General features: G+C 56.2%; 1 protein-coding gene across 4 annotated transcripts in view; it reads left to right on the top strand.

Moving 5' to 3' along the window:
• Positions 1-23,194, top strand: part of SAMD11 (sterile alpha motif domain containing 11) — an 81,640-nt gene that overhangs the window by 38,005 nt on the left and 20,441 nt on the right. For 3 of the 4 annotated variants that reach the window (XM_038159853.1, XM_038159855.1, XM_038159857.1), the window contains 4 exons: positions 2,864-2,988; positions 5,968-6,053; positions 15,037-15,129; positions 22,213-22,380. In XM_038159853.1, the coding sequence (XP_038015781.1) occupies positions 2,864-2,988; positions 5,968-6,053; positions 15,037-15,129; positions 22,213-22,380 (472 nt within the window). The remainder of the gene's footprint in view (positions 1-2,863; positions 2,989-5,967; positions 6,054-15,036; positions 15,130-22,212; positions 22,381-23,194) is intronic. The other variant, XM_038159854.1, reaches the window with a different exon arrangement.

A 23,194-nucleotide genomic window follows, 5' to 3' on the forward strand; every position in this document is an offset into this window, starting at 1 on the left:
CTGCCCTTCTCCTGCCGGGCACTCTCTGCAGTGACCCTGGAGCTCAGGGCAGAGCCAGGCTGGCTGTGCCAGCAGGGTGGGACCCTGCCAGGCTCCTTCAGCCTCACCCCGTGAGGAGGATGAGGCCCTGGGGGCGAGCCCCTGCTCCATCGCCTCCTGTCTCCGGGCAGAGGGAGCTGCGGGCAGGGAAGGGCAGCCTCTTTTGGGAATGATTTCCATTTTAACCGAACCGTCTCCTTCCCCCTCAGTCTGAGCAGAGCCAGCGGGGCCTGCGGGCGCCGGGCTGCCTGTGCTCTGCAGAGCCCTGACACTGATTTATATTTTGGTTAATTGTCTCCAGCCATTAGTCTGCTCATCCCTCTCCTCGTTAGACATGCTCTCGCTGCTAATGGCTGGAAATGAGACACATTTGGAAGGCGTTGCTCCCAGTCTGGGTCTGGCTGGGCAGGCTCGGGGGTGGCGTGTGGCCCTCGGGGACATCTGTCAGCACCTCTGTGCCCGCTGTGGCTCACAGGCCAGCAGCCGAGGGGCGCTGGGGGCTGCCCTGCTCTTCTCATCCCCTCCTGACGTGTCTGCATCCCAGGGCTGCAGGATGGGGACTGGGTTCTGCCCGGCTCCGTGGGTAAACTGAGGCTGGAGTGTGCCTCTGGCTCCCCGAGCGTGGATTTGCTGATACACCTTTGCACACCACGATGGTTTTTATTTTAAAACGGCTGGTTTTATTTTAAAATTTTTATTTTAAAATGTTATTTTATTTTGAACCCGTGGAAAATCCCCTGAAAGAGGAGGTTTTGGGGGAAGGAGAGCAGCACTGTGGTGTGGGGATGATTCCCTCTCCTGGGTTCTGTTTTCCCTGGGTCTGTCCCGCTGTTCTGCCCTCTCTGGGTTTTCAGGAGCCTCTCCAGAGAGAGGGGGTTGCATTTTCCTGGTGGATAAAACAATCCCTCCCAGTAGCTGAAGGTGTTTACAGCCAGTGCTGCTCTGGGCTGGGTTGGGATGCGAGGCAGCGTGCAAATGCAAAGATGTAATTATCCCATTTTTCTCTTCCCACTCCCTGCTCTCCTGGCTCCTCTCCTCCGCCCTTTCCGGGCCTTGTGCTGATGGCAGCGTTTATCTGCGTTTGTCCTCTGTCCCTGACAGCCACTTATTGATTGGCATGATTAAAAAGAACTGATAATCACTTCACATTAATCCCATAAATGACTTAAGACACCAAAATATTTGCATAATGCATCTTAAAGGTGGCAGCTAAAAGAGGATAAGACCCAAAACTGCTTGGCACAGGAGAAATGGGCTTCCCACTCACCTGTGGGCTTGCTTAAATAATGAGCCTCGTGCTTGCATAAGGAGCGCTCTGAACTGCTCTGGGGGGAGATGGATGGGTGCTCGGGGGATTTGGGATCCGAGCATCCCTTCCTTCCCCCGCTGATCCCCCTGAGGGACGGGGGAATCACGGGGCTGTTTGTGTCTGCAGCCTCCCGTGGAAATCTGCAGCCAGACGCCCGCTGAAAGTACCTAAAGACTTTCTGTCCTGAACTGATCTGATTAGCAGCCAGCTAGACACGGATTAGCCCCTGCTGCAGCCCCGGCATGGGCTGGGAGCCCCGCGAGCTGCTCGGGGCCAGGGCAGCAGCACCGGGGGGATATTTAAGGCAGATCAGTGCTGGGTAATTCTGCAGATAATGCACCCTCCGGGCTGCCCTGCCGGGCCCAGGTGAGGACACCCCTGGGTGGGAGCTGTGCTGGCACGGGAGGGAGCTGTGGCTGGGCAGGGAGGGCAGTATTCCTCATTTCTGTCACTTTTGCCAAGTGTCTCTGGCTCTCCTGGCTGTCATCTCCCCTTCAGAGAGAGGGCAGGAGGAAAAGTTGCCCCGTTTAGCTGGGGGTGAGCCCCCGGTGCTGGCAGGGTGGGGAGCTCAGCATCTCCTGCAGACAGACAAACAGAGGGGAGATGTTCCAGCAGCACCAGCTCCTGCCACGGGTTCCACCTTGTTCTTCCTCCTCACTCCTGGTAGATCATTTCCTCAGGAGTATTTTGCAACTGGAGAGTGGTTTGCCAGCAAAATCATTCGCCGCTGAGCTGCAGTATCTGCTACAGTGAATTGGTTTTTGTGCTCTTCCTCTCCATAGAAGGAAAAAAAAAATAGAAAAAAAGGAGTAACCCAGCCTAGTTAGCAGCAGTGTGATGCAAGGAGAGCAGGCAAAATAATGCTGAATTGCTCTAGCACAGTCTCTTTTCCCAGAAGGAAGAGCATTGTTTCAGGATCTTTGGAGGGGGAGTTGAAAATGGGTTTTGTAAATAAATCTGTCCCCTCAGCTCTGAGCAACGCTGCTGTCCGGGCTCGTGGTGGGTTTCTCTCTGAGGGGAAAAACCATTATTCAATCAAATCAAGCAGCCTTTTGTCCCAGCACTGATGGAATGGAAAAACTTAGGTTTTTAAGAATAGAAGGGTGGCAGCTGATAGAAAACTATCAGTTATTTCAGTTCAAGTTTCCTATTCATTCTGCAGCAGATCTGCCAATTCCTCCGCTTTCAGTTTTTCCATCCTAGATGTGAGTCCTGGCCCACGCAAGTTATATCTGGCAGGGCTGGAATCAGGAGCTCTGGCAGCTGCAGGGCCCTTGATGGGAAATGAGAGGGAAGCTCGGGAAGGGCTTTGAAATCCCCCAAAATCGAGGAGAGGTTACGGAGGCACCCGTGGGAGGGAGAGAGGGAGGGGGGGAAGGGGAGACCTCTGCTGCAATCCAGCAGTGCTGGAGCACACAAAAACCTCTCCCAGATGTGCTCACACGGGGGAGAAATCAGTTCTGGGGGGGTGCAGGTGGGGTTTCCTTAACGTGGGGTTTCTGTGCTCTGCCGCAGCCGCGACAGCGACCTGTCCACCATCATCTCCAACCTGCACCAGAGCCGCCAGCTCGTTATGCCAGAGAGCCAGAGCCGCTGCGAGTTCAAGAGGAACCCCCTGGACGTGGGGCTGGCAGCAGCAGGTGAGGCTGGGCCACCTCCTGCTGCCCTGGGCTCGTGTTTGCCTCCCCTCCCTTCCCCTCCTCTCCCTCTCCGCTCGTTGTCCCGTTGGTTTTTTCTGTGTTGCTCTTCAGCTGTAGGAGATCTCGTGGTGTTGAGGCTGAAGATGAGCATGGGAAGGATTTCGTGGTGCTGGTGAAGCCCTTTGGAGTGCCAGCCCAGTGTTGTTCTCAAACCCAGTGGGCTGTGTTAAAGGAGCTTGTGGCAGCACGGGACTGCAGTGTCCCCGGGGCTGGTGGCGAGTGAAGCAGAAAGGCCCTGCAGAGAGCATGATTTGATTTGTAATTTCATTAATCTGAGGTTCCCCACGCTGCTGCTGGGCCTGCCAGCTCCTCTGGGAGCCGCTTGGGTTTCTGGGGCTACCTGGCAGGTTTTGGGTAGTTTCCCCTGGTTTGAACTGCACCCAGTGTGGAGCCAGAAATGCTCCTGTGGGATCCTGCCCTGGCACTCCCTGGGATCAGGGAGGGGGTCTGGGTGGCAAACCTGCAGAAGTCATCAAGTGACAATCTGGGAAAAATAAACCAAGATCTGCTTGTTGATTGCAGGAGCCTTCAGTTAGAAATGAAAGTTGAGGGAAAGCTGGGGTTTCTGTCAGTTTTTGTACTGTGTTATACAGTTTTGTACCCTGCCCTTCCAAATCAGAGCTGGATCTCTCTGTGTGCTGTTTTAGGCCTTTTCAGAAAATCTGTCTGGCTGTGGAGTTGTTCCTGTATTTTGTCAGTCATTCTGTTGAGTGTGTGAGTGAGCCCCAGATCCAGAGGGAACCCCACACCTGACACCCTTTGGGAGTGCCTTCGGGGGTGAAAACTTAAATCACATCTTCAGGATGGCTTCAGGAGGGATTTGTGGTGTGTGTAAATCAGCCGTGGCAGCTCCCAGGCTTTGCTTTCACAGCTGAATCTCCAATCTCATCATTAACAATTTCCCCAAGCCCCTTTCCCTGCACAGCTCCAAGAGCCAAACTGGCCATAAATCCATTTTTCCCCATGACCCTGCTGGAGTCTGTGTGGCTCAGCTGACCCTGCATGTCGGAATGGGTTTCAGTATTGTTTGCTTTGCAGAGAAACTGCTGGGCTTGATCAGCATTGCTGGAATTCTCTGGGACCTATGGCATTCCAGAAATGCAAAGGGTTCTTCTCATTCCCACCAGGAGAAAAGATGAGGTGTAGGAGCTCCGATTCCTCTTTCTTAATTGGTGTTTGAGGTGCTCTGCTTTGTTTCTTAAATTAAGAAACTGTAAGAAATGGCCTCAAGTTGTGCCAGGAGAGGCACAGTATTAGGAACAATTATTAGGAGCAGTATTATCAATATTAGGAACAATTTATTGGGGGAAAGCTCTGGAAGAGGCTGCCCAGGGCAGTGGTGGAGCCACCACCCTGGAGGTGTTCAGGTCACCTGTGGATGTGGCACCTGGGGACGTGGGTTGGTGGTGCTGGGTTAATGCTTGGGCTGGGTGATCCTGGAGATGTTTTCCAACCTTGCTGACCCTGTGAAACATTCATGAGTGAAACAGAAGAGGCTCAGGCACACAGGAGGCCACCAAGCCAGTGACAAAGCTCTCAAGGACACGACAGGTTTGGGGTGTTCTTAGCAGAGTCAGGTGAGCAGAGGAGGTGTCTGGGGGGACAGGGGGCTTTGTCACCTCTCCCCAGGGCCAGGGGCACTCTGGGCTTTGGGGCTGGGTGCTGCTGGGGCAGGTTTTGCTGGGAGGGGAGCTGGGTAATCATGGATTGTTACAGAATTTTCAGACGTGGTGCTGGCTCCGTCTGAAGGACTGCTTGTTGTTGCTGTTGAAACCATTTTGTTCCAACAAGAAGGGAGAGGAACTTTGCCCCAGCTGTCTGCCCTGTAGAACAGCTCTGTGTGTTGGGTTATGAGAATCCCTCCCTCCTAAAGGCACCTGGAGATAAACAATGCTGAATAAATGATGCTGGGGCCATCAGGTTCAAGAAGTCCTGCATCACTCCTGGCTGGGAGCTGCAGGGGCTCTCACAGGCTGCTGGGATCTGCTCTGAAATGTTCCTGGTGCTGGTTTATGGGTGGGCTTTGTTGCCAGGGAGGGCAGGAGGAGCTCTCTGGAGGCTCCTGTGCTCCCCGTGGAGCTCAGAGTGCTGCTGGAACAGCACTCAGCAGTGCCTGCTCCTCCCTTCAGTGGAGGATTGGGAAGCAGGACAGCACAAATGGCAGAGATTTGCTTATTGCCAGCCCGTGGGGGCAGCAAAAAGGCTGAAGCTGGCAGGGCTGGCTGGTTTGTGATTAATTCTGGGAGGGAATTCCTTCACTTGTTGTTACAACCAGGATTAGAGGCAGCGCTGTAGTTTCAAACAGCATGGGCTGGGAAATCAGCGATGCCACTGGATCTGGAATGGTCTTTGAAGTGCAGGAAGGGGCTGAATCGAGTGAAAAATAATTGTGTGTGGTTCTGGGGCTTTGCTGGCTTCAGGAAGGTAGGAAAGGGCTCAGGCCAGAGCTGCCTGGGGCTGGGGGTGAGGCTGGTTCCCTGAGCCAGCCCTTGGCACTGCCAGCCTGCACAGGGGGCAGGGAGAAAAAGCAGATTTGGTGATTCCCCCATCCCCCAGAGCAGTTTCCCTTCAAACCAGGGCTGCTCTCTCCTCGGCTGACCCTGAGGATGGTTCCCTGCTGTCCCTCCTGCCGTGGTGGTTCTGCAGTGGGGAGTGCTCTCCTTGGTGCTAATTGAACTGCAGCTGGGGATGGAAGGGAAGGAAGAGAGGCAAAGTGCATGGAATGGGGTCTGTGCTTCCTTGGGAGCAGCCTCAGAGGGTCTCAGAAGTGCCTCCCCCATGCTGGTGTGCTTTGCACGCTGCTTTAGGGCCTGAGCCAGCACTTGGCACCTGGTCCCGAGGCTCTAATTCATTCCTGTCCTGCAAAAAAATCCTGTTAATTTCTCCTCTTTCTCTCCTCAAACACCCTCTGTTCTGCAGTGCCAGATTTCATGGGTTTCCAGTTGCAGTAGGACTATTTGCATGGATAGAAGTGGAGGATTCAGGCTCCCTCATGCTAGAGGAAGGTGGGTAGCTCTTCCCTCTCTTCCTTCTGCCCCTCGTGCCTCAGGGACTTGCTGTGGTGGCTGGAGATGCTCTGAGAGGGCACGAGGGGACACAGAGCCTCAGGTCCTGCCCCAGGCAGGGAGAAATTCACTGGGAAAAACATCTGGGGCTGAGGTGGGGGAAGCAGCAGCAGCAGCAGCAGGGCAGTTTTCTGTGGGGCAGAGCTCCCAGAGAGGCTTTTCCAGGGTTTTTTTTTTTTTTGGTCAATGTGATGGGAATGACAAACCCTGAGAGCCTTGGCCCCCGTGGGAGCAGGGGTGTCTGCTTCCTGTGGGAATGCCACGTGCTGGGGACAGTGTGACACCTGTGTCCCCCTTCAGGAGCCCTGCTCCCTTAGGGGCCGTGTGTTCCTGGTGCTTTTGCAGCCCCGGAAGAGCAGAGTTCACCCCCATGTCCCAAAACCTCCACAGAGCTGAGCTGTGTCCCCAAACCTCCACAGAGCTGAGCTGTGTCCCAAAAGCTGTGTCCCAAAACCTCCACAGAGCTGAGCTGTGTCCCAAAAGCTGTGTCCCCAAACGTCCACAGAGCTGAGCTGTGTCCCAAAAGCTGTGTCCCCAAACCTCCACAGAGCTGAGCTGTGTCCCAAAAGCTGTGTCCCCAAACCTCCACAGAGCTGAGCTGTGTCCCTGTCCGAGGATTTGTTCCGTGCTCACCCTCTTGTCCCATCTTTCCACGTGGTGCCCTGCTGGCCAAGCAAGGGAGAAGGAGGAATTTTGGGGCTGTGAAGGGATTAAAATGTGAGACTTGGGGGTTTTATCCACAGTGTGGGTGCACAGCTGGCTGCACAGGCCTAACCCTGGCTCGCTGTCCCCGCCATGGCCACCGAGGCCTTGCAGTGACCTCGTTTGCCTTTGCACTGGGACCCGGAGCTTTCATATGCTAAGGAGGAGTTAATATCGGGGATGAAAAGGAATTGGGATCAGGGATGTTGCTGCTAATGGTTCCAGACAGGATCCCAGCGCAGGGCTGCTCTGGGGGCGCGGGATAATGAGCTGGGCCGCAGACATGTTTTCATTTAACTAAGCCAAACAACGGGGAAAAAAAGCAGCAGCCTTTATTGGACTGCTGCCTTAAATTGAGCAGAAAATCAGCACCAAATGGGCATCCAGGAGCTGGGAGCCCAGGCCCTGTTGTTGACATGTTTTCCCCTGAAGGACAATTGTTTACCTTGGCATCGGGAGGGTCGAGGCTCTGCCACTGCTCTGCCTCCCCTGGCCTTGCAGCACTGTCCCCTCTCTGGGCTCTGTTTCAGTTTGGTTTTGTATCTCCTGAAGCCTTGCAGGACAAGAGCCTTTTGTGATGCCAGCAGAGGTCTTGGGAAGCGAGGGGAAATGGGAAGAGCCAAGGTGGAAGTGTTTCCTTTGGCTGTGCCAGCACAGGTCAGAGCAGGGCTTTGGCTGGCGTGAGTGCTCAGGTTTTATCCTTGGCTTTGCTACTGAGCTGAGGCAGTCAGGGCTCTGTTGTTGGAGTTTAATTAAGGTTGGAAAAGACCTCTAAGATCATCAAGGCCAGCCTGGGCAGGGCTCAGCATCTCCGGTGACTCCTGGTGGCTCTTGGCCTCTTCAGTGCCGATGAAGGAGCTGGGTGGGGATTTTCCAGGGTTAAATTGTGGATCTGTCACAGTGGGGACTGTCCTGCTGCTTCTCTGTCCCCAGGTGAAGCTCCTGCTTCCACCCTGCCCAGGGCAGTGAGCAATGCTTTGTGCCAGCCACGAGCGGACTTGGAAGAGTTATTTCAGGATGGAGGGCTGGGCATGGGAAGGGTTTTATTAATGATTTGCTGTGAGCAAGAAGAGGCTCCGCTGCCTCTTTCATTCATTTTTCAGCTCTGCACAATCTTTTTGTTCCCAATTCCTTTTCTTCCCTTTGCTTCTTTCCCCTCCTCCTCGCATTTCTTTCTTCTCAAACCCTTTTTCCCCCCCCATTTCCTTTTCCATTCTTAATCCCCGTCCCTCACACACACATCCTTCTTCCTTCCCATTCCTCCTCCTCCTGGGTTCCTTGTCCAGGTCCCTGCCTCCCTCTCCCAGCTCCTGGGGAAGAAGACAATTTGAAGGTTTTCCGCTCTGCTCTCAGCTGAGAGGCTCCTTCCCTCGAGCCAATCAATGGGAGCCTTTCAGCCCCACTGGGGCTTGGCAAACATGAGATCAATAAGTTATTAGCACCATTCTGTCAGCTGTAATGTGGAGATTGATCGGGGCCGGGGCTCCTGCTTGCTGCCTGGCACTTCCCCAGCCTGATAAAGATGACAGATTAAGGGAATAAGAAAAAGGAATTAAGGAGTCTGGCTGTCAAAGCTGTCACGGGCTGGAGGAGCAGCGTTTTTTTCAGGGGCTGAATGAGTGCAATTGGACATTTAAATGGTGCTAAGGGGGTCCAGCCCCACCAGCAGCTCTGCTGGGAATCGCTGGCCTGTGCTGAGGAAGGGCTCTGCAAGGAGCAGCCAGGGAGCTGGAGCAGCTCTGCTGGCTCCTGAGGCCACCCCAGGAGCCTGCAGGGGGACAGGGCTGCTGTCCTTGGTGCCAGGTGACATCCCCAGGGCTGAGGGCCATGGGGCCAAGCCAGCTTTGCCCAAGGGGTTTGTGCTCACAGCATCCCTGACTGGTGGGAAGGGAATTAAACGCCACCCAGGGAATTAAATGCCACCCAGTGCCTCCCTGCCATGGCAGGGACACCTTCCACTGCCCCAGGCTGCTCCAAGCCCTGTCCAGCCTGGCCTTGGGCACTGCCAGGGGTGGGGAATTCATGATCTCTCTGTGCCTAGGTCTCTGGTTTGTCAAACTTCCCCTCCTCCTGCGTTTCCCACTGGAACCTGCTCCTTTCCAGGCAGGAAAATGAGCCTCCGAAAGGCCTGGACTTCCAGCCCACTCTCCCAGCTGCGTTCTTTAAATCTTTTCTAAAAGAAAGTTGAGATTCACAAGTTTGTGATTGCTAAAAAGCCTCTCTGCAGCACATAAAATTAATTCACATCTCTCTCTTAAGTGCAGTATATCCTTTCCATGAGCGTTTTTCATACTATGAATATTTACCACCTTTCTGTGGCTTTGGTGCATGCTGTAAAAATGAATTTTGTAGGAACCTGGGAGCCAGGGGGATGCTGGAGCACCTTCCCTAATAAGCAGCCTCGTTGCAGGCAGGCAGCAGGATGGCTCCAGCACCACCTGCACCTCCCTCTGTGTCACTCCTTGGCCCTGGAATGCTGGACGTGCCCTTCAGGTGCTTGGTTCCAGCTGGGGGGGTGCAGTGTGAGGAGGTGGGAGGCAGCAGGATCCTGAGGATGGTGGGAGGAGAGGCAGATGCTCCTGTGGAGCTGAGCAGGGGGATCCAGGCTGCTTCCCGTGCCCAGGGAGGGCTGGCTGGTGTGGCATCCCCTGGGAATCCTGCTCACCCCCTCTTTCCTGGGAGCTCTGCTGAACCAGCGTCTGGGGAGGGGTTGGGGACCCCGAGCCAGCCTTTGGGGTGCACTGAGATCAGAGTGCTGATCTCTGGCTCTCCTTGGAGCCCTCCTGTGCTGCGGGGGGCAGTGACTGCACAGCCAGGCTGAGCCAGAGTCCTCCAAAAGTGAGCAGGAAGGAGAAACCCCTTGGATCACTCAGCAGTGAGTCCTCCTTGCTTTGTAGAGCCATTCCCCTGTCCCATCCTTCCCTCCCCTTTGTTCCCTGCTTTCCTTTCTGTTTGCAGGAGTCTCCTGGGGCAGGGGGGTGCTGAGGGAGGGTTTGCAGCCAGCCTGGCTGTGCTGGGCACAGTCCTGAGGCAGCAGAGCCCCCCTGCCCTGCTGCCAGGGCTTCCAGGGCTGCTCTGCTGGATCTCAGTGGCCTCCCCAGGCAGACAGAGGTGAGGGGAGATAAGCCAGGGCAGTAACTGAGGCTGGAGCTGCTCCTGCCGTGCCCCAGCACCACTGCTGCCCTGCTGCCAGGGGATTGCTGCCTTTCTTTTGCAGCTGCTTTGCCATTCCCTGTGCAGTAACCCCTGTACCCTCCTTCCTTGCTGGAGCTCTCCTGCCCCGGGAGCTGCCCTGCTCTGGGATTGTTCCAGGATCCCAGATCCCAGAAGCTGGCTGCTCCCCTGCCCCCAGCTTCCCCAGTAATTTTTCCCCCCATTCCTGTTGCCCCCAGTTAAATCGTGGCCTGTTCTTCCCATGACCTTGTGCTTCCCCTGCCTTTGTTCTGGGGATTCCTGCTGGCCAGGGCCGGTGCCCGTGGACGGATCCTCCTCTCCCAGCTTTTGTTGGGAGCAGCTCTGGACCTGCTGAGCCCCAGCAAGCTGGGGCAGCTCCTCACAAAAGCCCGTGGCTGGGAAAGGGAGTCCCCAGGGTGTCCCCAAGGCTGTGGTGTCGGGCACAGGGACAGGAGGAGTGGCTGGGCTGGGCTCAGCAGCTCCTCTGCTGGGAGCTGTCCCTGCCAAAGGAGAAGGGGAGAGGCTGCCAAGGCATCTCAGACTGGCCAGTGGGGATTGTCATCCTCGGGCTGCAGTTAGGAGCCAGGGAGGATGTTTTTCCCTCTCTTAAAATGATGGGAAGGGAGGTGGGAGAGGGGCTCTGGTCTCGTTGGATGTTGGCTGGCCCAGCCTGGGTGGTTTCCCGTGGAAGTTGGCTCTGTTCTCTGTTTACTCAGGACTTCGTGGTCCAAGAAGCTTCCAGAGCAGCCCCAGGGCTGGGATGGAGAGCGTGAGATAGGTCTCCATCCCTTCCCATTGTGCTGGAGCAGGAGCACAGTGCAGAGGAATTGGGTGCAGTCCCTGGGCCGAAGCTGGGACCCTTTGTAGCCCCTTCAGCAGAAACCTCCTTGATTTCCCTTCTCCAGGTGACCCCCCTGCTCAGCTCCCCCCAGGAGTGTCCTTGGTGCAGATTCCCTGTGCACAGGGATAATGCCCCTGTGTCTTTGGGGATCCTGGGGATAGGGTTTCTAATCTCCCCAGACTTAGGCTCCCAAGTCCTCTCCTGAAAGCTGATCAGGAGGCTTGGGCTTCTTAGATGTGTTGGTGAGGATGACTCTTAAGCCAGGCAGCTCTGCTGAGTGTGGGGAGGCTGAGGATTAGAGCAGGGCAGGAGACAGAATAACCCCCCGGGCTGGCTGCCACGCCAGCTGCTCCTGGGGCCGTGCCCACGTCCTTTCTCCTGCTGCTGCAGAGCCTGGCTGGTGCCTGGGCAGGGCACAGAGGGGCAGCCCTGCTGCAGTGCTGCCAGCCCTGTCCCCATGCCCCCTGCAGGAGTGCAGCAGGTGAGTGCTGGACCTGCCCTGAAAGAGGGGAGGAAGAAAGTTCACTCTGAGTGCTGCAGCTTTGGGGGAAATGTTCCACTTGGTCTCCAAATGCTCCCCCTGGGTCACTCGCTGTGCTGCCTTGGCCGGCCAGCAGGAGCCTGGGATGTGCTGGGGGATCTGGGGACCTGTGTGGGAGGCCTGGCTGAGGGGTTTGGAGCTCAGGGCTGTGCTGTGCTGGTGGCAGTGGGTGCTCAGTTTGCCTGGGGCTTCCCCCAGCCCCCCTCCCTGCTGTTATTGCCTGGCCTGGCTTCATAACTCTACAGTTCTGCTGATAATGTCTTTCATTTTCAGCTGTAATATTAAAAACTGCCCTGATTTGGCTCCCTTTCAGCCGCAGTGCTCTGCAGGAAGGCAGGGGAGAGGAGGCAGAAGCGGGAATTCGGGGAACAAAGCCCCAAATCCTTCCAGGTGGACGTTGCCTTGTGCAGGTGCACGGGCTGGGCAAAACCAGCCTCGGGGCTTTGTGCTCGATGAGCAGCGGGGCACTGAACGCACAGCCTGTCTCTGGGAGGGTGCTGAGGCACCCGGAGCTGCTCTGCCAGCTCATCTGCAAAGCAGATCTGGTTTTGCTGCTGCTGCTGCTGCAGTCAGGGGAGATGGCCGCTGGCCGCTCCCCTCTCGGTGCCCCTCGGTTCAGGGTGGCTGCCAGGTGCAGATGCAGGGCTGGAAGGGGAGGGCAGGGTCCTGTGGAGGGGCCGGGCAGGTGGAGCTGGGCTGGCAGAGCTGGGCTGAGGTGGTGAGCAGGAGAGGATGGGTGCTGGAGCTCCAACACCTCGCTGTGAGGTTGTACCCTGGAGCTGGCAGATAATTGAGTCGTTGAAGCGATTGGGACCTTCCTCTGCAGCTCAGGAAGCAGAGATGGGGTTTGACCTCTTAAAACACTGAGCTGGGACTCAGAAAACTGGGGTTCAGTCCTGTGCTTGCTCCTGCTCAGTACCTTTGGGCTTGGTCGTTACATCTTTGTGATGGTCTTGCTGCTGCTCTTTATTCCCTTTTCCTTGCTCACTGTATCTCCTGTTGATTTAGTCCCCACACTTCTGGGGCCAGAGGCGTCTCTGCCACACTGCAGGGCTTTGCCTTAACTGAAGAAATAAATAATAAAGAGGAAATTCTGAGATGTCACAGAAGAGCTGCAGGGGGGCAGCCCGAATGCAGCCTCAGCGCGTGGGACTCAGTGAACCTGGGGGGCTGGGAGGGTCCCCTGGGGATAAAAGTGGGATCTCTCCACAGAGAGTGGGACTGCAGGACCCTGCAGGACTCTGCCGGTGCCAGCTGTCACCCCTGGCTGCTCGCCTGAGGGCTCTGGGGGCTGCTGGGGCACGGGGAGCCGGTGCCAGGGCAGAGTCCTGCGGGATCCTGGTCCTGCCCTGCAGCCAGCTGGGAGGGAGATGGGGCTGCTGGTGTGTGGGTAGGGCTGGGAATGTATAGGAATGGGCTGGGAATAGCAGGGAATGGCTGGGGATATATGGGAATGGGCTGGGAATAGCAGGGAATGGGCTGGGAATAGCAGGGAATGGCTGGGGATATATGGGAATGGGCTGGGAATATATGGGAATAGCAGGGAATGGCACAGGGGTGGCTGGGAATGAGCAGGGAATGGCTGGGGATATATGGGAATGGGCTGGGAATAGCAGGGAATGGCACAGGGATATCTGGGAATGGCTGGGGATATCTGGGAATGGCAGGGAATGGCTGGGAAAACTGGGAATGTCTGGGAATAGCAAGGAATGTCTGGGAAAACTGGGAATATCTGGGAATGGCTGGGAACAGCAGGGCCCCGAGCAGTGTCTGCTGGCAGATGGGCCCGGGGGTGGGAGAGGAACAGCGAACAGCGGGAGGGAAGCAGGGCTGGGGGGAACGAGGTGCCTTGGCAGAGCTGTGAAACCAAGGAATCTTCAGTGCTCGCATTCCAACTGCTGTCACATGGACCCCGTGCTTCTGTCACCAGCTCTTTTCCATGGAGACTCCTCTGCCTGCAGCCCGGGCTGGGAGGGGCGAGCAGAGCACAGGGACTCGAGTTGTTCCAAAGCCACAAATCCTGGCTGGGAGCAGTCCTGAGGAGGAGCAGGATGTGTGATCTTGGCCTCCAGCGCTGAGGGCTTGCAGGATCAGGGAAAAGCTTCCAGGAAAATCGGCGTGAGGGATGGAGCGTTCCAGGGGGAGGCAGCTGGGGGGCTCTGGGTGTGCTCCCCGCTACCCCCGAGCTGGGGAAGCCGACAGTGGCTGTGCAGCAGTGTTGTCAGGGGTAAACTGAGGCAGGAGGAGTGAGAAAATTCCCATTGCGTGGACAGGCAGCTGGGATGAGAGTGCTGAGAGAGCTCCGGCAGTGCTCCCGTCCTTCCCTGGCTCTCCCCAGCCCCTCTGTTCTGCTGTGCTGCCTTGCCTTTGCGTTCTGCTCACAAGCCTCTGCACCGACCCCCAGGGCCAGTTCTGTCCAGGCATTTGGTGCCAGGGTCGCGGCAAGCCGAGTTTGGAGGCAGCCTGTGCTCTTTAAAGCCTTGAAATGCCACTCGGAGCTCCTTGGGCAGAGGCACCTGCCGGGGCTGCCCTGCTCAGCCCTGTGCTCTGATCCCCCGATGAATCCCTGCCGCGGCAGCAGCCTGGGCTGCTGGGCTGATCCCGGGTGACGGGGAGTGATCCTGAGCGCCGGGGACAGTTGCTTGGCTGGAAATGTCCCCTGGAACAGCGAGAATGTTGTTGTTGTTATAAATAGGAGCGAGGGGGTTTGTAACCTTCCTCAACCCCCACGTTCCAGGCACATTGCAGCAGCCTGGCAGTGTTTGGGCTCACAGGCACATCCAATCCTTTCTCACTCAAACGTGCTGCTCGTTCGCGAGGGTTTTTTTTTTTTTTTATGATTATTATTTTTTCCCCTTTCTTTTAAGATGCTGCATCTTTAACAAGCCCTTGATAGATGAGAATTTGATGCTTGCAGTGACAAACAGGCTCTTCCTTCCTGCCCATATGCACCATCATGCTTTCAGTTTCCCCAGCGTTATTAGGGGAGGATATTGATTGGAAATCTGCTCGGGGACGCTGTAATTGTGGATTAGAGATTTGGTGTTGCTTCGGAGGGCTGCAGTAATGCAAGAGGCTTGAGTGTTTCCGTGCAATCCAGAGGGGGAAGATTGCTGAGGACCTTGAGGTTTTGAAGGAGGAGGGGGGAGGGAGGGGGAGAGATTGAGAGAGAGAGACAGAGGGAGAGAGAGAGAGACAGAGATACTGTGGTAGGAAGATTCAGAGATCTGTTGTGCCTTTTTTTTTTCTTTTTTTTTTTTTTTTCCCTGTGTTGTTTTTTTCCTCCCCTTCCTCTCCCCTAGTTGCTTTGCATCAGGGCATGAAAGGAGTGGAAACACCGGGGGGACAAAAGGCACCAGAGCAAATGATGAAACTCAGTAAGGAAATCAACTGGATTCAGAATTTATGGCTGGAAAACGTTGCATTGATCAGAGTATGAATAGTCATTATGTGCTTTTGGGCTGCGTGATTAGGAAAGCAGATCAAGGCTCTCAAGATGATGATTTTTCTTACTTTCATTTTTTTCTCTCTGCTGGTAATATCTGTGTGTGTGTGTGTGCCTGTGTGAGAGAGAGAGCAGCAAAATACCAAAGTCTCTCTGGTCGCTCCTGCAAAGAGGAAAGTGCAGCCTTCTCTGACACTCAGCTCTCTCATCTCTCTCCCAGATGAAATTTTAGGCAAGAGAAGAGTATGTTCTCCCAACAGCAGCAGTGAGTGTCCTTTAGAGAGCAAGAAAGCCCGAAGTGAGTCCCCGAAGGGTAAGTGCTGCTTCTCCCTCCCCCATCCCCTTCCCCTTTCTTCTCCTTTCCCCTGAGTGGAACTTAATTGAAATTAAGGAGGGAGGGCTGTGGGGTGGGAGCTGTGGCTGGCACTGGGGCTGCAGGAGGAGGCTCTGCTTTTCCTTTATCTCCTCGGAGGGAGCCTTGCAGGGCGAGAGAGGGATTGCCTCTTAATTACTGTAATTGCTTGATGATAAAAAAAAAAAAAAAAAAGAAAAAGAAAAAAGGCAGTCTGCAGCCTTCCAGGTGGATTTTAGGGGTGTTCCTACTTTTGTAGGCAGAAATGTCTCGATGACATGTTTAATATGAAAGGTACACACGGGCTTATCGTGCTGGCATCTGCTCCTTTAAAGGGAAAAAAGGAGCCTGTCAGGGAGAATGGGGCTGCTGAGTTTTCTCTTATGCATTTATGGCACTGTTCCTATAGAGATGGAATCTGCAGAAGGCTTCTCTATTTAGGGTTTGCTTTGTTGGTTTTGGGGTTTTTTTGGGGTTTTTTTTTATCACTTGATTTGCCTTCCAGTTTTTTCCTGTAAACAGGATTTTTAAACTTTCTTTACGACTGGCAAAGTGGGCTGGCTAATGGAGCCTGCAGTTAATGAGTTTGTCTCCAGGCTGAGTAAATGAGGTTTTGCAGGCCGTTTGCTTAAAGGCTTTGTTGTTAATATCAGACTAATCAGCTGTCAGTGATAGCCACCTCCATCCCTGTGCCCAAAGCTGCACTGCTGGGCACTGAGCCCCCGAAGCAGAGCAGCTGTGTGAGGCTGGATCCTGCTCCCTGGGCTTGCAGTCCAGCTGAGCCTCTGCCAGGGCTGGATTCCCCGTGACCCATCCAGGGAATCTCCAAGGGCAGCACTTTGTCCTGGAGCCTTCTTAGACCACATCCTTCGTACTCTGCTTTGTGGGGACCTGTCCTGCATCCCGCCTGCACACAGTGTTCCTGTTCCTTCCCTGCTTGTGCCCAAATGATGCTCTGAAGGCAGAATTCTCTGGGAGGACCTTGAGTGCTGCTTTCACTCTATAGAAAATACTCAATCCTCTCTTTGCTGTAACCCTCTCCTGCCCATTAACTCTTTCCTAACAGCAGAAATGCCTCAGATTTTACTGAGAACCCTTTAAACTGCTCCTCTTTGTTTTCCTTGATTTTTTTCCCACCTGCTCTATTCCTGTTACCCCTGGAATGTTTCTGCTGGCTGTGCAGGTGAGTTCCAGGTGATGCTCCCACAGGTTCACGAACAGATTTGTTCCATGAGACGTGAGGCTCCTGGGACACACATTTTATATTTTGCTGTCCCTGCTGAGGTTGTGCCCCTCGTAATTCCAAGTTTCTGGTTGAGAACTGAATGCAGGGAGCAGAACCTGTGGGGCCTGGCTGGGAACGGGCTGAACTTTACCCAGGGATTGCTTTGGGTTCATCCTAAAAACGTTCCTGAGCTGGCACAGGTGGGTGTTTTTGGCATGGGCTCAGGTGATGTCATTCTGTTCCTTTCCTTTGGCCTTCCCACCTTTGCTTTTGTGGGCTGAGGGCAGGGTGAGGAGCCCTTGGCTTTGCAGGAAGCTCTCAGCATCTGAATCCTGCCCCTTGGCTCCCAGAGTTTCAGGGATTTCCCCAGCTTTTTAGCAGAGGGGTTCCCAGGGAGCCCTGAACAAAGTTTTGTTTTCTACTCCCGCTTTGAGGTGAGGCAGAATGGAAATGCAGAGCTGGGGCTTTTGCTGATCTCCCTGGTTTTTATTGAATCCTTGGGGAGCCCCTGTTCCCTCCAGGGCTGTGCAGGAATTTTAGCCCAGGCTGTGCTGATGCTGGAATTCTGTCGGAATGGTGAGGAGCTGAGGAATTTTAGCCCAGGCTGTGCTGATGCTGGAATTGCATGGGAATGGTGAGGAGCTGAGGTTTCTGTGCTTTGGGGCTGCTCTGAAAAGGGGGTGACAGGAGGGGCTGCCCCCAAGGTTTGTGTCCCAACCCCAGCAGTGACAGAACTCCCATCCTGCTGACTCCAGCAGCATCCCTGTGCCCTGGATGCCATGGGGCAAACACAGTCCCCGTGTTCCCAGCTCTGCTGGGGAGCAGGAGGGTCCAGCTTGTGTGGCAAACCATTCCCAAGTGGGATGGGCCCTGGTGGATGCTCACCTGGGCTTTGGGAGCTGCTGCTGGGCACTGTGGGGCTTTGGCTGGGGCCCAGAGTGCACCTGGGGATTTGGGAGCGGGAAGGGAAGCAAGGGCTGGCTGGAATTCAGGATCCCACAGCCTGGAGGGCCTGTGCCTCGTGGAGGTGCTGCTCCTGCACCTCCTGCATCCCTGGGGTGGTGATGGGCTCCAGGCAGGACCTGCACCCTACATCCCAGGCACAACCTGCCCTCTCCATCCCAGACAGGACCTGCACCCTCCATCCCAGCAGGATCTGCCTGTCTCCATCCCAGAGATTCAGGGCAGGATCTGCTCCTCTCCATCCCAGACATCCCAGCAGGATCTGCCCCTCTCCATCCCAGACATTGAGGGCAGGATCTGCCCCTCTCCATCCCAGAGATTCAGGGCAGGATCTGCTCCTCTCCATCCCAGACATCCCAGGCACGACCTGCCCCTCTCCATCCCAGACATTGAGGGCAGGATCTGCCCCTCTCCATCCCAGACATCCAGGGCAGGATCTGCTCCTCTCCATCCCAGATATCCCAGCAGGATCTGCCCCTCTCCATCCCAGATACTGAGGGCAGGATCTGCCCCTCTCCATCCCAGCAGGATCTGCCCCTCTCCATCCCAGCCACCGAGGGCAGGATCTGCCCCTCTCCATCCAGACACTGAGGGCAGGATCTGCCCCCTCCATCCCAGCAGGATCTGCCCCTCTCCATCCCAGGCATCCAGGGCAGGATCTGCCCCTCTCCATCCCACACTGGCCCTGGGAGCAGCTCTGGCTCTGGAAGGGGAGGCTCTGGAGGAGGAGGCTCTGGAAGAGGAGCAGTGACCCCGTGGCTCCGCTCGCGCTGCCGTGGCCGCTCCTGGCGTGGCGAGGGGAGCAGAGGCGGCCAAGGAAACCACTGCTGCTCCCTGGCTGAGTGAAAAACCACCTGTAGGGCTGGAAACCCTTCCAGAGGGAAGCAGCCTCCGTGCCTGCCCTGCCCCCTCCCCAGAGCTCGCTCTGGAGATCAAAAGGGAGCCCTGTCTGGGGGAACGGGGCCGCGCCGCCGCTGCCAAGCAGAGCAGAACGTTCCGGGAGCCAGGGCCGGGCTGGCAGGGCAGGGGGACACGCTTCCCCAGGGAAACCTCTCCTGCCTGGCTGCAGAGCTCCTTCCCCAGGGAAACCTCTCCTGCCTGGCTGCAGAGCTGCTTCCCCAGGGAAACCTCTCCTGCCTGGCTGCAGAGCTGCTTCCCCAGCGCCTGGAGTCTGGAAGGTGGCTGGAGGATGGGAAAGGGAAAATCGGGAAGAGCGTTCTGGTTCCCGCTGGAGCAGCTGGAAAATCCGTCTGGTAGGAGCCTCGGGGAGGTGGGAGAGCAGGCTGGATGGAGGATGGAGGGCTGGGAGAGCAGGCTGGATGGAATGATGGGAGAGCAGGCTGGATGGAGGATGGAGGGCTGGGAAAGGCTGGATGGAGTGATGGGAGAGCAGGCTGGATGGAGGATGGAGGGCTGGGAAAGGCTGGATGGAATGATGGGAGAGCAGGCTGGATGGAGGGCTGGGAAAAGATGGATGGAGGGCTGGGAAACACATGTAGGGAAGGATCTGGGCTTGCCCCCTGGGTAGGGATGAGCTCGCAGGCTGCTGCTGCTGCTGCCATCCTCCTCTCTGTGCTGCTGGGGACCATTTAAACCAAAGCAAGGTCTGTGCTTAACAGATGAGCCCAGAACCAGGGCTGGACTGAGCAGTTCAGACCCAGCCTCTGTCCGTTTGTCCCTCTCCTTTGGGGGGACATCCCTATGCTGGTGGCTTTGCAGTTGTCCAGTCGGGCCAGGGGAAGAAGTGAGGTTTTGGCCCCGTTCTTGCTGACAGCATCACTGCCCCCCAAAGCCAGGCTGCTGGACGTGGCAGGAGTGGGCACAGGCAGGAAAAAGCCCTGCAGCTGCTGGCCAGGCCCTGGGATGGGTTTGCTGCAGGTCCTTGAGCTCAGCTTGGGGTTGAACGAGGGGAACCTTGGCCTGCCATGGGTTTGTTGGAGCACGGGAGGGGAGGATGGGCAGGCTGGGTGCTCCTGCCTTCTCTGGGATTGCCTGGGCAGGGTGAGCCTGGCAGGATGTCCTGGAGAGGCCGTGCAGCAGGGAAATGTCCTTGGCTCTGCAGGACCTGAGTGCCCAGGGGCCCGAGCTCCCTGGCACAGGGTGGGAGAGGGCAGGGCTGGGCTGGGCTGCTCAGGGGGGTGTGCTGGGGCTGCAGAGGGCCCGGCAGATGCCTGGCTTGGCTCTGCCTCCCCGGGGCTGTGCCAGAGTCCATTTCACACCTGGCGGCTGCGGGAGATTTGGCGAGATCAGTCTCCCGCATTACCCCTGGTAATGACAAAAGCAGACAGCAAAGCTCCAGCAAAGCTGGAATTACTGCTGGCTGAGTCATGTGAAATCTTCCAAGTTTTAAGCGTGGAAATCCAGCCTTTCCCTGGATTCCTCCTTCCTCTTAGCCTCCCCTCGCCACCCCCATTCTCCCTCCCCTCCCTGCACCTGAAATCTGCTCTGCGGCTGATCCGATGGAGTTTATGGTAATTAAGTGTTATTAAATCCCCTCCCCCCTCCCTTTTTTTGCTCTAATGACACAGCTGTGGGGGGAGAAAAAAAAATCAGTGTTTTTCTAAATCAGGTCTGTGGCTTTGCTCCTGAGACCTTTGGGTAAGAGCATCAGGAGGGAACTGAAACAGTGAGCTTCTGCATCCCTGGAGGAGGAGGAGGAGGAGGAGGGAATCCTCCCTGCTGGGAAGGAGACCTGGAAGGGAATTCTGCCCTCTCCTCCCTCCCCTGCTGCTTCCAGGGGTGTCCTGCAGGTCTGGGGTGGATTGAGGGAGCAGGCACAGCACGGCTGTTCCCAAAGCAGCCCCTGCCCTTGGGGTCTGGGTGTTGGGGCTGGGGGGCCCAGGGCAGGGTGGGAGCCCCGCTCCTGGTCCCGGCTGAGGCAGCAGGGTGAGGATGTCACCCTGCTGGTGTCACTGGGGCACCAGCTGGTGTCACTGGGGCACCAGCTGAGCCTGCAGGGCAGAGCTGAGGGAGAGCCCTGCCCTGCTGCAGGGCTGAGCTGAGCTGGAGTCATTTCCCTTTTGCACTTGGGAGCCAGGGATGCAGCCCTTGGGTGTTGAAATGTTGTGCAGCTCAGACTCTACTACTACTAATTATTATTATTATTGTTATTATTATTATTATTATTATTACTATTACTATTATTATTTCTACCACTATAATTACTATAATAATTATAGTTATTATAGTTACACATTACTCGTTGTTATTTATTATTATATTTTATTATTGTTATCTTTTATTACTATTGGGATGATGATGAGGTGATGAGATGATGATGAGGTGATGAGATGATGATGATGATGAGGATGTTTCCCTCCCATATTTTGGGGAGGGGGTGGTGGTTTCATTACAGCCTGTGGAATTTCATCCCCCAAAGGCCCGGCCCCGTGGGTTGGGTGTCAGACAAAGGCAGCAGCAGTCCCTGAGCTGCCTCTCTTCGCATCCCCTGTGTGTCCCGGGCTGTTCCTGCTGCTCCACTCTCCCCTTTCCTGGTGGGAGCCCTTCTCTCCCCCGTGGCAGAGACCCCCAGCCCCTCCCAGCAGCATTTCCCGGGCCGTGCTGTGACGAGTGCCACCCCCGTGAGTCCTGCGGCAGGAACTGGGGCGCACACGAGGGTGGCCCTGTCACCCCCCGGCCCCTGTCACCCCCCGGCGGCGCTCCTGCGACTGCCAGCCCTGCCACCCCCCTTCCCCTGCGCCGGGGAGCTCCTCTCAGAGTAATGAAAAGGCTTTGCCTGTGGGAAAGATGCGAGATAAAATAGTGTTGGAGCAGCCGAGGCGGGGAGCAGTAATTACTGAGAGCTTCCAGTAAACACAAACCCCCTGTGGCTCTCCCTCCCCGGCTGCCGGGCTGGGATCCCTCCTGCTCCCGGAGCTGCGGGCGTTCCACGGGCAGGGAGGGGTGCCGGGGTGCCCCCAGGCTGCTCGGGCACGGCTCCAGAGGGGAAACAGCCTGCTCTGAGGTGTCCTTCTGAGGGCTGGGCAGGTGGGTGGCAGCTCTGTCCCTTGGGTGGGTGGCAGCACTGTCCCTTGGCTCCATGTCAGCCCTGTCAGGCCTTGCTCTGTTGAATTCTGAATGACCAACAGGCTTGTAAGTTCTTACAAGGAAAAATGAGTGGAATGAAAAGCAGTTAGAAGACTGTTCTTGTAGAGGAAAAAACGGCCTACACCTGCAAAAACAAGAGATCTGCCCCGGAAAAATCAGTGAAGAGAATATGTGAACGTATCTAGAGAGAGAAAATCTGACAGGCAAATTCAGCAGCCCTTCCCAACCAGTGAACTGGGTTTCACTGCATTGCTGGCCAGTTAACTTTGACATGGAATCCCAGAATCACTGGGGTGGGAGAGACCTTCAAGAGCATGGAGTCCAACCCAGCCCCAACCCCTGAACTCAACCCTGGCACCAGGGATGGTGACTCCACCACCTCCCCGGTTCCTGGGAATTCCCAAAATTCCCCCAAATTCACAGAATTTCCCCAAATTCTCAGAATCACCAGGTTGGAAGAGACCTTAAAGACCATGGACCCAACCCAGCCCCAACCCCTGAACTCAACCCTGGCACCCAGTGCCACACCCAGGCTGGGATGGTGACTCCACCACCTCCCCGGGCAGCCATTCCAGAACTTTCTCACCTTTCTGTGAAACACTTTATCACCCTTTCTGTAAAAAACTTTATCATCCATTCTGTAAAAAACTTCTTCCCGATGCCCAGCCTGACTTCCCTTGGCACAGCGCATCCCCTCGGATATTTCCTACAAAACCAGCCCTGTGCGCAGAGCCCCGGCCCTGCAGCAGAGGGACCCCGGCTCCCAGCTGCCCCGCTGCCCCGAGGCTGAGCGTGTTTGTGCTCCCCAGAGACGTCGCAGACGCCGGCGCTGGAGGAGGTGGCGCAGATGACCCCGGAGGAGCACTACAGGCGCATGATGTCGGCCCTCAACGAGCACGGCACCTTCGAGGAGCAGCAGCAGCAGCAGCAGCGCCTCTTCCAGCTGGCCAACAGCATGGCAGTGCCCAGCCACGGAGGTAAGGGCTGGCCAGGCCGGGGGCAGCGGGCTCTGCTGCCGCGGGGGTGGGCTGGGGGTGGCCCCGAGCCCTGGAGTCGTTTGGGAGATGTTCCTGAGCTCTGGACCCATTTGGGATGGGTCTGGGAGATGTTCCTGAGCTCTGGACTCATTTGGGGTGGGTTTGGGAGATGTTCCTGAGCTCTGGACTCATTTGGGATGGGTCTGGGAGATGTCCCCGAGCTCTGGACTCATTTGGGATGGGTCTGGGAGATGTCCCCGAGCTCTGGACTCATTTGGGGTGGGTTTGGGAGATGTTCCCGAGCCCTGGAGTTGTTTGGGATGGAGATGGCCCCGAGCCCTGGAGTTGTTTGGGATGGATCTGGGAGATGTTCCTGAGCCCTGGATTCATTTAGGATGGGTTTGGGAGATGTCCCCAAGCTCTGGACTCATTTAGGATGGGTCTGGGAGATGTTCCTGAGCCCTGGAGTTGTTTGGGATGGATCTGGGAGATGTTCCTGAGCCCTGGGCTCCTTTGGGATGGGCCTGGGGGTGTCCCTGAGCCCTGTGTGCACTGAGGAGTGGATGGGCTGCAGTGCTGGGGCTTTCTCATGCCCTGGGGGTGCTGAAGGGGGTCCTGCAGAGCCTTTCTCCATCTTTGTGGAGGAATCTCCCTTGGCTGTCTGGAAGTGCTGGTTCCCTCTGTAGCCGTCCATGGGGCTGTGCTTTTCCTCCTGGCGTGGGCCAGCAGCTGCTCCGTGTTTTGCAGGGCAGGTGGGGGGGATCCTTCTCTTACTTCAGGAGTTTGTGTCCATCTGAGTATTGGGAGCCTCTGC

The sequence above is a fragment of the Motacilla alba genome, chromosome 21 (assembly GCF_015832195.1).
Source record: "Motacilla alba alba isolate MOTALB_02 chromosome 21, Motacilla_alba_V1.0_pri, whole genome shotgun sequence".
NCBI lineage: Eukaryota > Metazoa > Chordata > Aves > Passeriformes > Motacillidae > Motacilla > Motacilla alba.